We start from the raw sequence: 14,743 nt of genomic DNA on the forward strand, positions 1-14,743 counted from the left end.
ATTATGACATAATATCATCATACTATTGTTACAGGACTTTATTCTTATTATTCTTGTTTTGTTGTAACGTTTGTTATTCATGGTGGTTTGGCAACATTTGCTATGTGTTGCTCGGCATAAACAACCCACAGTTACTACCGGGTCGAATTTGACCCCTAAAACCACAGATGTAACTTTTTTATAGGCATTTAAAAAAAAGAAAAATGACCAAAATGTGTTTTATTATATTCAGTAGGCCATTGTTGAAGATGTAACGAAGCCTTGTTTTGATTAATGAATAAATAAATAAATAAATAAATAAATAAAGGTATGTTGCACACATCTAAACTTGAAAACGAACACAATAGGAGGGTGAGTGAAGTTCCACAAAGTGAAATTATGAAGTTATGAAGTTATGAAACGGCATCAGTTTCAAATCCCTGAAATATTTCCGGTGCTACTGACTGCATTAAAGATGATTCTGCAGTCACAAGTTTGGACGCTTTGCTTTTCACCCTGGTTTTTTAATAACCGCCAAAATCTGGTTGGACAGTTTAGCCACCAAGACCCGGAAGAGCAAGCGAGGACGCATTGGGCTGAACTGCATGACAGTGACCGGGCTGAACTGCATGACAGTGCATCGGGCTGAACTGCATGACAGTGACCGGGCTGAACTGCATGACAGTGCACCAGGCTGAACTGCATGACAGTGACCGGGCTGAACTGCATGACAGTGACCGGGCTGAACTGCATGACAGTGACCGGGCTGAACTGCATGACAGTGCATCGGGCTGAACTGCATGACAGTGACCGGGCTGAACTGCATGACAGTGATGGGGCTGAATTGCATGACAGTGCACCAGGCTGAACTGCATGACAGTGCACCAGGCTGAACTGCATGACAGTGACCGGGCTGAACTGCATGACAGTGACCGGGCTGAACTGCATGACAGTGCACCGGGCTGAACTGAATGACAGTGCACCAGGCTGAACTGCATGACAGTGCACCAGGCTGAACTGCATGACAGTGACCGGGCTGAACTGCATGACAGTGACCAGGCTGAACTGCATGGCAGTGACCGGCTGAACTGCATGACAGTGACCGGGCTGAACTGCATGACAGTGACTGGCTGAACTGCATGACAGTGACCGGGCTGAACTGCATGACAGTGACCGGCTGAACTGCATGACAGTGACCAGGCTGAACTGCATGACAGTGACCGGCTGAACTGCATGACAGTGACCGGGCTGAACTGCATGACAGTGACTGGCTGAACTGCATGACAGTGACCGGGCTGAACTGCATGACAGTGACCGGCTGAACTGCATGACAGTGACCGGCTGAACTGCATGACAGTGATGGGGCTGAACTGCATGACAGTGACGGGGGCTGAACTGCATGACCGTGACCGAGCTGAACTGCATGACAGTGCACCGGGCTGAACTGCATGAAAGTGACCGGCTGAACTGCATGAAAGTGACCGGCTGAATTGCATGACAGTGACAGGCTGAACTGCATGACAGTGACCGGGCTGAACTGCATGACAGTGACCGGCTGAACTGCATGACAGTGACCGGCTGAATTGCATGACAGTGACCGGACTGAACTGCATGACAGTGCACCAGGCTGAACTGCATGACAGTGACCGGGTCGTCACTTCCAGTCAGCCTTTGATTTTCCTAATGAAAACTACAACATCTCGTCTGTGACCACACTGACACGTCACCCAGACACATGCAAAAATAAGCAAAATTACCATTCCCTTGCAACTAGAGCCATAGTGTGGTAAGATCCCAGGCCATTATGTAGTGTAGCAGTCCCACCACAACCACAGAGAAGCCTGACATGACTGGGACCGGCTGGAAAACGACCAAGTTTACCTAATGTCATATTATTGATTTGAATTTGGCGGCACGGTGGCGCAGTGGTTAGCGTGGTCGCCTCACAGCAAGAAGGTCCTGGGTTTCCTCCCACAGTCCAAAGACATGTAGGTCAGGTGAATCTGCCATACTAAACTGTCCCTAGGTGTGTGTGTGTGTGTGTGTGTGTGTGTGTGTGTGTGTGTGTGTGTGTGTGTGTGTGTGTGTGTGTGTGTGTGTGTGTGTGTGTGTGTGTGTGCCCTATGCCTGTCCAGGGTGTCTCCCCACCTGCCGCCCAGTGACTGCTGGGATAGGCTCCAGCATCCCCACGACCCTGAGGGCAGGATAACTTTGGATAATGGATGGATGGATGGATGGATGATATGAATTTCCTCTTCATCCAACGCTTATTCATTTATTTTTACCCTGGATGCAGATTCTTGAAAAATTAGTATGCAGATGGATAGATAGGTAGATAGATAGATAGGTAGATAGATAGATAGATAGATAGATAGATAGATAGATAGATAGATAGATAGATAGATAGATAGATAGATAGATAGGTAGATAGATAGATAGATAGATAGGTAGATAGATAGATAATTAGATAGATAGATAGGTAGATAGATAGATAGATAGATAGATAGATATGCACATACTTAATTTTATTGCTTAAAAGTTTTAAACCGGCATCAAAAGGCTCATCACTGCTGTTTTCCTGCCTCGACTTTGCAGCCGTCATGGAAGATGGGCATAATAAATCCACTAGGGGGCACCACAAGACAACATTTAAGCAGCAAAAGCAACAGGTACCACTGTCAGTAGAAATTGTCTTCCCTTATTCAGACAGCGATGTGCAGTCAGGGGAGGCAGTGCCTCACCCAGGCCAGGCTAATAAGAAAAAATGAAATATCATGATAGTTACCCCAAAAAAAATATTTATTTTTAACTTTAATTTGTTAAGATTGTTGTTATATAATAATTTCAAAAATCATGTAAAACTTGTTGTTTTATCAATAAAAGGCATGGCCTATTCAGGATGGCTTGCTCCCAAGCTAGCATGCGTGGATGCAGGCTGCCGAGGCCGAGTCTCTGGCACAAATACGTATAGTCACCGCCTACCGGCCATGCACCTCACTGCACGCTACTGAATTCAGAACCCGTTTAAATATGCCATCCATTAACCAATTTCCCCTCGGGGATGAATAAAGTCTTCTGATTCTGATCATCCGAACCGCTTCTCCCGCTCTCAGGGTCGCGGGGAGGCTGCATAGAGCCTATCCCAGCAGTCACTGGGCGGCAGGCGGGGAGACACCCTGGGCAGGCCGCTAGGCCATCACACTCACACACACACACCTAGGGACAATTCAGTATGACCGGTTCACCTGACCTACATGTCTTTGGACTGTGGGAGGAAACCGGACCCCCAAGGAAACACACACAGACATGGGGAGAACATGCAAACTCCACACAGAGGACGACCCCCGAGGTTGGACTACCCCGGGGCTCGAACCCAGGACCTTCCTGCTGTGAGGCGACCGCGGTACCACTGAGCCACCGCGCCGCTTAAATATTTCATCATCAAATAAAATTAAGAGTGAACTCCCAACCACATGTGCACATGGGGAGCGGGACCGGTGTCTAGAACTGGCCCAGGTCGTCTCTCTAGATGGAAGCATCCTCACTCTCTGCCGGGTGTGTGCGGATACTGCCTCCAGTTCTCAGCATGCTGTCCAGCTTCTCTTTGAATTCCCTGCACAGATAGATGTAGAGCAGCGGGTCCAGGCAGGTATTCGTGGTCGAGAGCCAGCGGGTGAAGTCGTGGGCCATCCCCATCCAGACCGGGACGCAGGCAGGCTTATCGTGCACTCTGTGGAACGCGAAGGGGATGCGCACCATGTGGAAAGGCAGGAAACACACAAAGAACACAAGCAGGACCAAGAACACCCTTAGTTTGGTTTTCCGTTTCCCCTGGCTGTTGTTGCTCCCGGAGCGTCGGAAAGACCGGAGGACCTTGCTGGTGATGCAGAGGTAGCAAACCACCGTCAGGACGCCGACGGAACAGAACAGCACATTCATAAACAGCACCACACCTGCATGAAGACTCAAACCGGCTGGACTTTTCATCGACATGCAGAGACTTTTAGTGACATTTCCAGGATGCCGGTTAGTTAGGACGACGGTTGGGATACCGGTGCCTCCAAAAATCACCCCCCAAACCACGGCGGACATCACATGGCTAAAGGCCAGGCTTTGGCCCCACAACCTGCCACAAGGCCGGACGACTTTGAAGAAGCGGTCGAGGCTGATGAGACCCATCAGGCAGATGCTGGTGTACAGGCAGCAGTAGAACACGACATGGGTGTAGCGGCACATCACCACTTTTAACGGGCCCACCGATCCCGGGAGGGTGTTGGCCGCGATTAACGGGATGGCCAAGGTCATGAGGAGGTCGGCCGCCACCAGGTTTTTCAGGTACACGATGAAGGTGGAGGTGGAGCGCAGGTGCAGCGAGATCCAGGCGGCTACTCCGTTGAGCAGCAACGACAAGGGAAAGATGAGGAAGAACAGGCAAGCGACGGCCACGTCAAAGGTGTCGGTGTTGAAGGGGGCGCATGCCGAGGAGGCGTTCACAGAGGCCATTCCAGATTCTGGAATAAACACAGCAGTGTCGGGGTGGGGGTGGGGGTGGGGGTGGATAAGGAAAAGTAAGATAAGCATCATCCATAGTTTGAATTAGTCAACAAATTCTGCTGGGAAATAAAGACCAACACCAGTGTTTCTGACTCCCCCACAGAACCTGACCCTCTTTTGTGAACTGGTTAGGGGGGTTAGGGTTACCCCTGACCCCCTAACCCTAACAAGGTCACGCGAAGGGCGGGGGGGGGTCAGATTATCCATCCATTATATAAACCGCTTACCCTGCTCTCAGGGCCGCGGGGATGCTGGAGCCTATCCCAGCGGTCATTGGGCGGCAGGCGGGGAGACACCCTGGACAGGCCACCAGGCCACCACAGGGCCCACATACACCCACATACCTAGGGACAATTTAGCACGGCCGAGTCACCTGACCAACATGTCTTTGGACTGTGGGAGGAAACCCGTGCGGACACGGGGAGAACATGCAAACTCCACACAGAGGACGACCCGGGACGACCCCCGAGGTCGGCCTACTGATGTTTCCTGCTCACCCCGTTGAACCTCATTTGCATTACTGGCAAGTTAGACACTTGTTTTCGTCATTTGAATGAGTTGTTCACCACAGGATCTGAATATATCCGGTGTGCTGAAACCGACACCTCCAGTGTCACCACTGAATTACACAAGTGGCGGTTTTTGCGTTGAACTTCCCAGCGTAGCCCATCCAGAAGGGGTTCCCTGTTTAACCTCATGGAGGAACACATGGGGCAGGCTGCACAAAAATGGACTGAGCTTACAATTCTGTTTATCCTCTTTAATAATTATAAGCCCATTATAATTGTGTCATCCTCTTTCAGTGTTGTATTGTGTAAATTGTGTGGACACAACGTTGCTGCACGTTGTGCGTCTTGGGGGGAAGAGATCCTCCTCTGCTGCTCTCCCTGAGCTTTCTCCCTATGTTGTAGGGAGTTGTTCCTTATCCCATGTGAGGGTCTCAGGACAGGATGTTGTGTTGCTGTAAAGCCCCCCTGAGGCAAACGTGTAATTTGTGGTAGTGGGCTACACAAATAAAACTGACTTGACTTTGAAATTCAGACTGATGTTGTCAGTCTAATAGCCTATAATATATAAATATAATATATAATAGTCTAATTCTATAGTACATAGCCTGCCTTGCTATAGTTGACCACTAACTACAGCAAGGCAGGATCAGTAAAAACAGCAACAGTAAAAAAAAACAACAAAAAAACCTTTTCCATTTCTATTTCTACTCTACCTTTTGCACCAAGAGAATAGCTTTTGTTCAGTACATTAAAATCCGCTAGTTTTATGATGATGATGATGATACGTGACGTTTGCACTGCTCCTCTAATAGTGTTGGCTGGATTCTGTGAGCAGTCAGTGATGACTTTTCATCCAGCGCAGCGTCACGTGTCCGAGTTCATCCGAGTTGGGAGGGAACCGGACACTCCCGCTTTAGTCTCAGCCACCGGCTGCACCATCTACAAGCTACTAACACCCCTGAAAACAGAACCGGTTCATCCACTCTCGTTTTACCCTCATTTTTGCGGTCTTCGCCTTGACGTCTGACGAGGCCGTGGCGACGTAGTAATCGGGTTTGAATCCCAACGTGATCCCAGTGAGAAGATTCCCAAAATAACCCCCCAGCAAGACAGAGCTAGTCTCCAGCAAACAGGAAAAAAGACATATTTAGACACTCACCAGGACTGGCTTCCTTCCACGCTGTGCCTGCTGACAGACCGACACCCCCCTTTTGATAAAAAGGTGAAAATGTGTGGTCAGGACACTCGCCCCGACACATGCAAATCCACTGACAACATCCATCCGCCGGTATGGAAAACTTACAACAAACATGTAAATCACATCTTGTGGGGTTTCTAGCGTGTCCATGCTGTGAGATTGTTGCTTTTCCTGCATCAGCAGTTGGAGAGACACAATAAAAGATTACACAAGACATTTTTATTCAAGCGGATTAATGCAGGGCGACACACGATACAGGATATTGTTTGCATATATTACATAGTACTTCAAATAGTACTAGGACATCCGTTCACCGCAGTACACTCCAGTCCGTACGGTGTATTCAGTCGTAAAAACTGACCCTACTGTCATCTACAGGCCAAAATGTAAATATATATATATATATATATATATATATATATATATATATATATTTTGCATTAACACATAATGAACATTGTTTAATCAAACCCGTCATCACTGCAGCTGAACTACTGACTGCTGCTTATAATAATGTCGACGTTCGGACATGTATTTGTGATACTCAGATAAGCGATCAGGACTTCCTGCCTTCCGAAAGCTTCCACTCCATGGCTAACTCATCTTAAGTTTCAAGAAAAGGCTAAAGTGCATTAGGATCTATCTCAGTTGCAGAGTACATTTTCACATTTGAAACGACAAAGACCTGCATCTGGAATCCTGGAGGGTGCAAAGCCATTAAAACGGTCGGCGAGTATGTCAACGGTTACTGACGCGAGTCTAACACAAGATTATTTTCTTCATCAGTCCAGATTTGAGTATTTACCACATCGACAGAAATTGTTCCAGAAATGTGGGGTTTTCCCTTGTTGCCCGAGTTTCAAGGTGTGGACTGAGACCCCAGTGAGCACATTTTATACAGTTTCTTCCTGAAAGCTCGACACAGGAAGAAATAGATGAGTGGATCCAGACACACGTTGGTGGCGGAAAGCCACAAGGTTAATTTCTTGGCCTTGTACAATGTCGACATTTTGCAGTTCTCCATTCTAACTTGAACTTGAGTGTAGGGGACACGTATGGCATGGTAGGGGGCGTAGCACAACAAGAAAACCGCCAGGATTACAAATACCCGAGCTTTTGTTTTCTGGCACACCTTACTGCTGTTGCTCCCAGAGGTCCTATATGACCTCCAAACCCTCCAGGCTATGCAGGTGTAACAGAAGCAGGTAACAGCACAGACAACCCAGAAGAGAATCATGCTGCCCAGGACCACCCCTTTGTGCAGTCTCAGCCCCGCTTCGCTTTTCATTTTCATGCAATAGTCTTTCCTGACACCCTTGTGTTCTTGATCAGTGAGTATTATTGTGGGTACAACGACTAAACAAAGATAAATCATCCAAATGGATGCCGACACAGCTTTCCCAAACAGCGGGTTCTGACACAAAAACCTGCCGTTGGGTCTGACTACCTTGAAAAAGCGGTCCAGACTGATGAAGCCAAGCAGCATAACGCTCATGTACATGCTGAAGTAGAAAATCACAGCAGAATATTTACAAGACACCACCTCTAAGATGACGGGAGCACTTGGCAAACCACTCGTGGCTTCCAGAGGCAGGGTCAAGGTCATGAGCAAATCAGCAGCCACCAAGTTCTTCAGGTAAACCACGAAGGTGGTCTTGCAACGCAGGCGTAAAGAGACCCAGGCTGCTACTCCGTTGAGGATGAGGCCAGGGATGAAGAGGAGGAAGAAAAGGATGGACACAATCATGTCCACGGAGTCTTTCTTAAATTCACTGTCACAAACCAGAGGAGGCGCCATCATGGTAGGCAGCTGAGACGACTCTGCAAGAGACATTTATTACAAAAGTAAAGTTCTTATTTCCTCTGTCCACTGAAAATAAATCACATTTCATTGTTATACGGCACAGCAGAGACTCTACTTCCTGAGGATCCTCAGAAAGAACCACCTTACCACTTCACTGCTTGTGTCCTTGTACCGCTGCTCCATAGAGAGCATACTGACCGACCGCATTTGTGTCTGGTTTGCCAGCTGCACAATAGCAAAGAGGAAAGTGCTCCAGAGGGTCATCCCCACTGCCCAGAAGATTATCGGATGCCCACTCCCCTCCCTGGAAGACCTATACAGTTCCCGCTGCCTCAAAAAAGCCCATGGCATCCTCAAGGACCCATCCCACCCAGGACACCATCTGTTTGAACTGCTGCCCTCGGGCAGATGTTACAGGACGATAAGAGCTCGGAGAAATAGACTAAAGAACAGCTTCTATCCCCGAGCCATAACCGCACTAAATGCTGCGAAGTCTTGATTCCTGACTTTTTGTATAATATGTTGGTGTCCAGTAGAATGTAGAAATGAACGTGTTTGTGTTTTATGTTTTTTATTCTTTTTATATTGATCTTTGCACTGATAAGAACTGCACTTTCAAATTTCGTTGTACTTGTACAATGACAAATAAAGTTTTATTCTATTCTATTCTACATATCACACAACTGAGAAATGACGGCGGCAGACAAATAAATAAATAAACTCACCCATACTGTTGTTGCTTTTCAACGTGGAGGACATCATCAGAGGCTGACGGTCTTTGGAGGTATGCAGATGCAGCACTCTGTCTTATTCGCTCGACAAGACATCTTCAAATAGGCATTTCCTGTTTTCTAATAAATATAAGATAGTTATCCGGAGAGCACTGCTTCAGAACAACATTCAGTCCTTATCTGTGTCACTGTTTCCTGTTATGCGCGAGCAGCTTCCATGTTAAGTTGTACCTGAATATGTAAAACAAAAACGAAAAAACATATCCCAAAGAATGACATTTTTGACAGAACAAATAAAAAAGAAATAACGAGTGTATCTGACCTGATGTTCGATATGAGTTCATGTTACAGCCAGGTTTGGCCTCTCTTGACGTTTTCTCTAGTAGTGGGCGGCACGGTGGGCCACTGGTTAGCACTGTTGCCTCACAGCAAGAGGGCCCGAGGTTCGAACCCCAGGCCGTCCCAGGTCCTTTCTGTATGGAGTTTGCATGATCTCCCCATGTCTGCGTGAGTTTCTTCCGGGTGTCTGGTTTCCTTCCACCATCAAAAAGACATGCATGTTAGGGTTGATACTCCTGCCCGTGCCCCTGAGCAAGGCAGCAGGAAGAAGAACTGGAGTTGTTCCCTGGATGCTGCAGCTGCCCACTGCTCCTAGCTACACAGCTAGGATGTCTGTGAATGTTCTCCTTCATCCAGGTCATGGTTATCCAAAGGAGTTGAATCAAGTGCAACTGGACTTGGTATATATCCGTGAAGACGTTTCGCCTCTCATCCAAGAGGCTTCCTCAGTTCGTGCCTTTCTGACTAGACCAAGCTAGTCTGACTGGCTGGTGATGAGACTCAGATTTATCCTCTTGGAGTTGTTGTCAGAGCTATTGATGTCCATGGCTCTTTTGTGCACCAATGTTTGGCCCCGCCTGACACCATCGGAGCTATTGATTTACATTTGTTTAGCAGCGACGGTCGTTGGGGGTGTTAGTTAGCTGTGTTGGGCCATCCGTTTGTGTAGTGGTTGTTCGGTTTCTCCTATGTATAGGTCAGTGCAATCCTCATTGCATTGTGCAGCATACACCAGATTGCTTTTTTGGTTGTGTGGTACACGGTCTTTGGGATGAACCAGTCTTTGTCGGAGTGTGTCGCTGGGTTTGAAGTATACCGAGATGCGGTGTTTGTTGAAAATTCTCCTGAGTTTCTCGGAGACCCCAGAAACATACGGGATGACTGTGCTCTTCCTTCTGTTCCTTTTCTCCTCCTCGCTCACATGGTTGGTCTTTTTGGAACGTGTTGCAGACCAACCAGGTAGCGCCACTAGCGCCTCCTCTGGTCGGTCGGGGCGCCTCCTGGATCGGCAGAGAAGGGGTGGAGCAGCGGGATAATTGGCCACATACAATTGGGGAGAAAAAGGGAGAAAAATTGAAGGGGGGGTAGCAAGCAGTTGAAAGGGGGCATATTGCCACCTACCGTACGGGGGTCGGGTCGGACATACGTCGGTCAAGATTCTCCCCCGGTTCTTGTATACTGGGACAACAATAGTCCAATTACGTGGCCTAATCGAGCTATAACTGTACCTCGACTTCACGGTGCGTGTAAACGCAGTCACTGTCAGGTGAAAAGAAGCGACGGGAGACACCACATGTATGGGAGGAGGCATGTGGTAGTCCACAGCCCTCCCCGGATCGGCAGAGGGGGTGGAGCAGCGACCGGGACGGCTCGGAAGAGTGGGGTAATTGGCCAAGTACAATTGGGGAGAAAAAGGGGGGAAATCCCTAAAAAAAGGCGACCTATCGAAAACACTGTTTCCCCAGTTACTGCTGATGACGCATTAATAAATCAGTAGAGGAGCGTGCATTTCAGACCTAGGCCTTCGGTGAGGCATCACCTCCTCATAATTACCCAAAGACAGCCGTCATATCGCCATGCTACAATGTTTCAGTCGCAAAAGTGTTTATCATCACAATCATCGTTATTTGACACTTTTCACCTTCACAACAGCGCCATCGTGTGGCGACAAGGTGTAACATACAGCCTTACTGGAAGTAGTCCCGCTGGGCATATAAATATGCTATCAAGAACCTCAACAAACACGTCCCAGCCGGGCCGCTGGGCATTAAAACAATCAAACATTAAGCAAATTAACTAAACTAACTACAAAAAATACATTTGACTCACCAGTGTTGTCGATTTGAAGACAAAATCCATTCTCTTTTCTTTCTGGATGAAACGGTCCATCACAGCCTGTGTGGTTCCATGAGCCCTTCTCTGACCAGAACAGCAAGCAGGCCCAGCAGCACTTCTCCGCCTTGCTCGGATCCAGGGAGCCACGGGTACCTTTCGGAGGTGCCTGCCTGGAAACGCCGCACATACGCCTTCCCCGGTTGGGTCAGAACCGCTAACTGTGGGGTTGGTCCGCCCAACTCCACAATCCTTTGCTTTCCCCCAAACGATGGTCTTGAAAATGGTGTGACTAATAAATCTGCCACCACATCATTCACGACTTCTCCTTGAGACATTACTCTCATCCGCGGCTAGCTAGCTTAGCTAGCTAAGTCAAAAACACAAATGATACCTAACGTTAGCCACCACCTACCGCGACCTAGGCGCTGCTGCTGATTGGCTGAACAATCGGTCAATTGGCTGTATGCAGCTGATGATTGGATGAACAACCGGTCACGTGGCTGTATGCAGCGAAGGTCCTATGATGCTGTGTAAGTATGAAAGAATACGCCCATCCGCTACACATCAAAATCTGATTGGTTGAGTAATCTGTCAATCCAGTAATAACGCCTAACTTTAGATAGCGGAGACCTTCACTCGAAATGCTGAAGGCCCTGGCAGGAGGAGTCATCTCACACGGTTACAACAGAGAGAAAAAGCTGATTGGATGATTTTTTATTTTTTGGCCTAGAGACTGCAAGCATGTCTGTGAATGTTCGCATTCATCCAGGTCATGGTTATCCAAAGGAGTTGAATCAAGTGCAACTGGACTTGGTAGTTGCACTTGATTCAACTCCTATGGGTAGACTGCAAGCAGAGCCTCCCGAATTCGTATGTGTAGTCGAAATCGAAATGTAATGCGATATTAACAAATTGATTAGAAGATTGGGTAACACTTTAGTATGGGGAACATAAAAAAACTTAATTACTAGTGAATTAGTAATGATCAAGATGTCACTTTAGTATGGGGAACATATTCTAAGTAACAAAAACTTAGAGTAATTTAACACTATGAACACTTGTAGTTTTGTGTGTTGTTATGTAAGACCAGACCATATTCATTAAGTGTTAGTAAGGGAGAATAACTCTTCTTGTGGTACTACCACCTTATAAAGGCCATACTAAGCAAAGCATATTGAGATGGTACTACTAATAAGCAATACTTCTGAGGTTATAGAGGGAAAACTCATAGTTAATGGCTTACTGGTTGTACAATAAGGCCATGCAGAATAAGGCATTAATGAGTACGTAATAATGACCAATTAAGAGCCAATATGTTGCTAATTTGCATGCTAATAAGCACCTAATTAATGGTGACTCCGTTCCCCATACTAAAGTGTTACCTAATATTGTATTATATTTATGAAAGTGTTTTCCTTTTTCTGTGGAGTCTTGGGCCTTCACCGAAGGCCTAGAAGGCCCCGACGGTTCGCCGCAGATAAAGCGAGACAGGCTCGTGGGCATGACGGTACTGTCTCACTTCCCAGGCTCTGAATAAGAAGCAAAGCATGTAACACGCCATCTCCCCCGGTGTCCAGACCTGAACGTTCTTTCGTGTCGTTCTCCGTGTTGGTTTTCTGAGTTTGTCCGGAAAAATAAGTTAATAGAAAAGCATCATCAGTATCACATTGGTGTTTTTTCTCTTTTCGTGTTTAACTCGTTCCCTTTTCAACCTGTTATTCCCTGAGAATGAGCACCCTTTTTTTCCCCACCTTTCACCTTCTTGATGAAGCATCTTTTTCTTTTTTACCCTGTCCTTCTGTGACTTTTTACCCTGTCCACTCAGTATCATATAGGTCACAAAGGCCGTGGCGTATGTAATGTGTATGCTGAATTATGTTGGGCGACAGACTGCATCAACAGTCTCCGCGTCTCTTTTCAGAACAAATAACACCCATTTTGGAGACTCGGGACAAAACATGTCCTACAGAGAAAACAGTTATGTTAAAAATCAAGACCTTTATAGTGATAAACGTACATAAAAGGTTACACGTATAAGCACCGTGTATGTCCATAACATTTCAACACGTCTATTAGAACACATAACAACTTAGTTTGTTTCCGTATCATCTGCGTACCTGGAGATCACCTTGTCCTCAACAAGGAATCAATGTTTCAAATTGAACAAAAGGGTTAAAAAGTTTTGAAATATATAAATATGAGGATCATTTAGTGTTAACTGATATAGTAAACAGTGCACATGGTGATGTTGTAACAACATTTTCAGTAAAAATCTGCTTCGGCACCTATAGTATTCTTGAGGACCCCTTGGTCACTTACTGCTCAAGCGGACCACAACTATACCACAAATGTCTACTAAGTCCCCCCCCCCCTTTTTAAATAACTTTAAGGAACAATATTGATGTTACTGAGGTCACAGCTTCTACATGTCAGCACCACCTGCCCAGTATGTTAAAAGTTGTGAGGAATTTTGGAATATATGCAGGTGTTAGGGTTTGCTGGCAGCGAGCAACTGAGGAAAGGCTAGACGGCTATATTGCAGACCACACCGTTGACATGTAAAGACGTGGCATTTTCTCAACACCGTCACACGTCAGCACCACCTGACCTATAGGCTGGCGAGAGAAAGGAAACACACAACACAGAAGAAATCAGCATTTCTCAAGTGTCAGCCAGACTGTACAGGAGTTCTGACAACAGACAAGTGACCCGATCCTCCGCTTGGTGGCGGGGATGCTGGAGCCTATCCCAGCAGTCACCGGGCGGCAGGCGGGGAGACACCCTGGACAGGCCGCCAGGACATCACACAGCCCCCCCCCCCTCCACACACCAAGGGACAATTTAGTATAGCTGATTCACCTGACCTACATGTGTTTGGAATGTGTTGAGGAAACCGGAGCCCCCGGAGGAAACCCACGCAGACACGGGGAGAACATGCAAACTCCACACAGAGGACGACCCCCCAAGGTTGGACTACCCCGGGGCTCGAACCCAGGACCTTCTTGCTGTAAGGAGGCTTTTTTTTAAACTTTTAATGTGGGATAACCATGTTAAAACAATATATTTATCATCTCAGAGTGTTTTTAAACTTTTAAAGGTGTCTGGCGGGGTACTTTAACTTACTGATGACATGATGATACATGGTTATGCCATTGGTGACTGAGTAACCCAAATCACAGAAACGTAACTGAAATGAATCAGAGTTGCCAGTGCCGTGGAGACAGTAACCCCCCCCCCCCACACACACACATGCTTGAACTAAAAGAGATGGTTGAGCATCTTAGCCACCGATGTCATGGTATCAGTTGGTAAAGGTCTTAACACCTGCTTGTTAGCCACTGCAACTTTACTTTTTCTCCTCAATTGTACTTGGCCAATTACCCCACTCTTCCAAGGCGTCCCAGTCGCTGCTCCACCCCCACTGCCAATCCGGGGAGGGCTGCAGACTACCACATGCCTCCACCAGTCACCAGCCGCTTCTTTACACCTGACAGTGAGGAGTTTCACCAGGGGGACGTAGCGCGTGGGAGGATCACGCTATTCCCCCCAGTTCCCCCTCCCCGACCGACCAGAGGAGGCGCTAGTGCAGCAAACAGGACACATACCCACATCCGGCTTCCCACCCGCAGACACGGCCAATTGTGTCTGCAGGGACGCCAGACCAAGCCAGAGGTAACACGGGGATTTGAACCGGTGATCCCCGTGTTGGTAGGCAACGGTATAGACCGCTACGCCACCCGGATGCCCGCAGCTTTACTTCTTCTTCCCGCTAGTTGCTACCTGTCTCACGCTT

At 47.4% G+C, this 14,743-nt stretch overlaps 2 protein-coding genes across 2 annotated transcripts; both read right to left on the bottom strand.

Annotated features, from left to right (window-relative positions):
- Window positions 1–3,504: 3,504 nt before the first annotated feature.
- LOC130115832 (P2Y purinoceptor 13-like) lies at window positions 3,505–4,482 on the bottom strand. Its single transcript, XM_056283684.1, has one exon. It carries the CDS (start codon window positions 4,480–4,482, stop codon window positions 3,505–3,507), a length of 978 nt encoding a protein of 325 aa, XP_056139659.1.
- Window positions 4,483–7,099: 2,617 nt separating this feature from the next.
- Window positions 7,100–8,038, bottom strand: LOC130115833 (P2Y purinoceptor 14-like). Its single transcript, XM_056283685.1, has one exon. It carries the CDS (start codon window positions 8,036–8,038, stop codon window positions 7,100–7,102), a length of 939 nt encoding a protein of 312 aa, XP_056139660.1.
- Between the last annotated feature and the right edge of the window lie 6,705 nt (window positions 8,039–14,743).

This window comes from Lampris incognitus, chromosome 7 (genome assembly GCF_029633865.1).
Source record: "Lampris incognitus isolate fLamInc1 chromosome 7, fLamInc1.hap2, whole genome shotgun sequence".
In the NCBI taxonomy this organism is placed as follows: domain Eukaryota; kingdom Metazoa; phylum Chordata; class Actinopteri; order Lampriformes; family Lampridae; genus Lampris; species Lampris incognitus.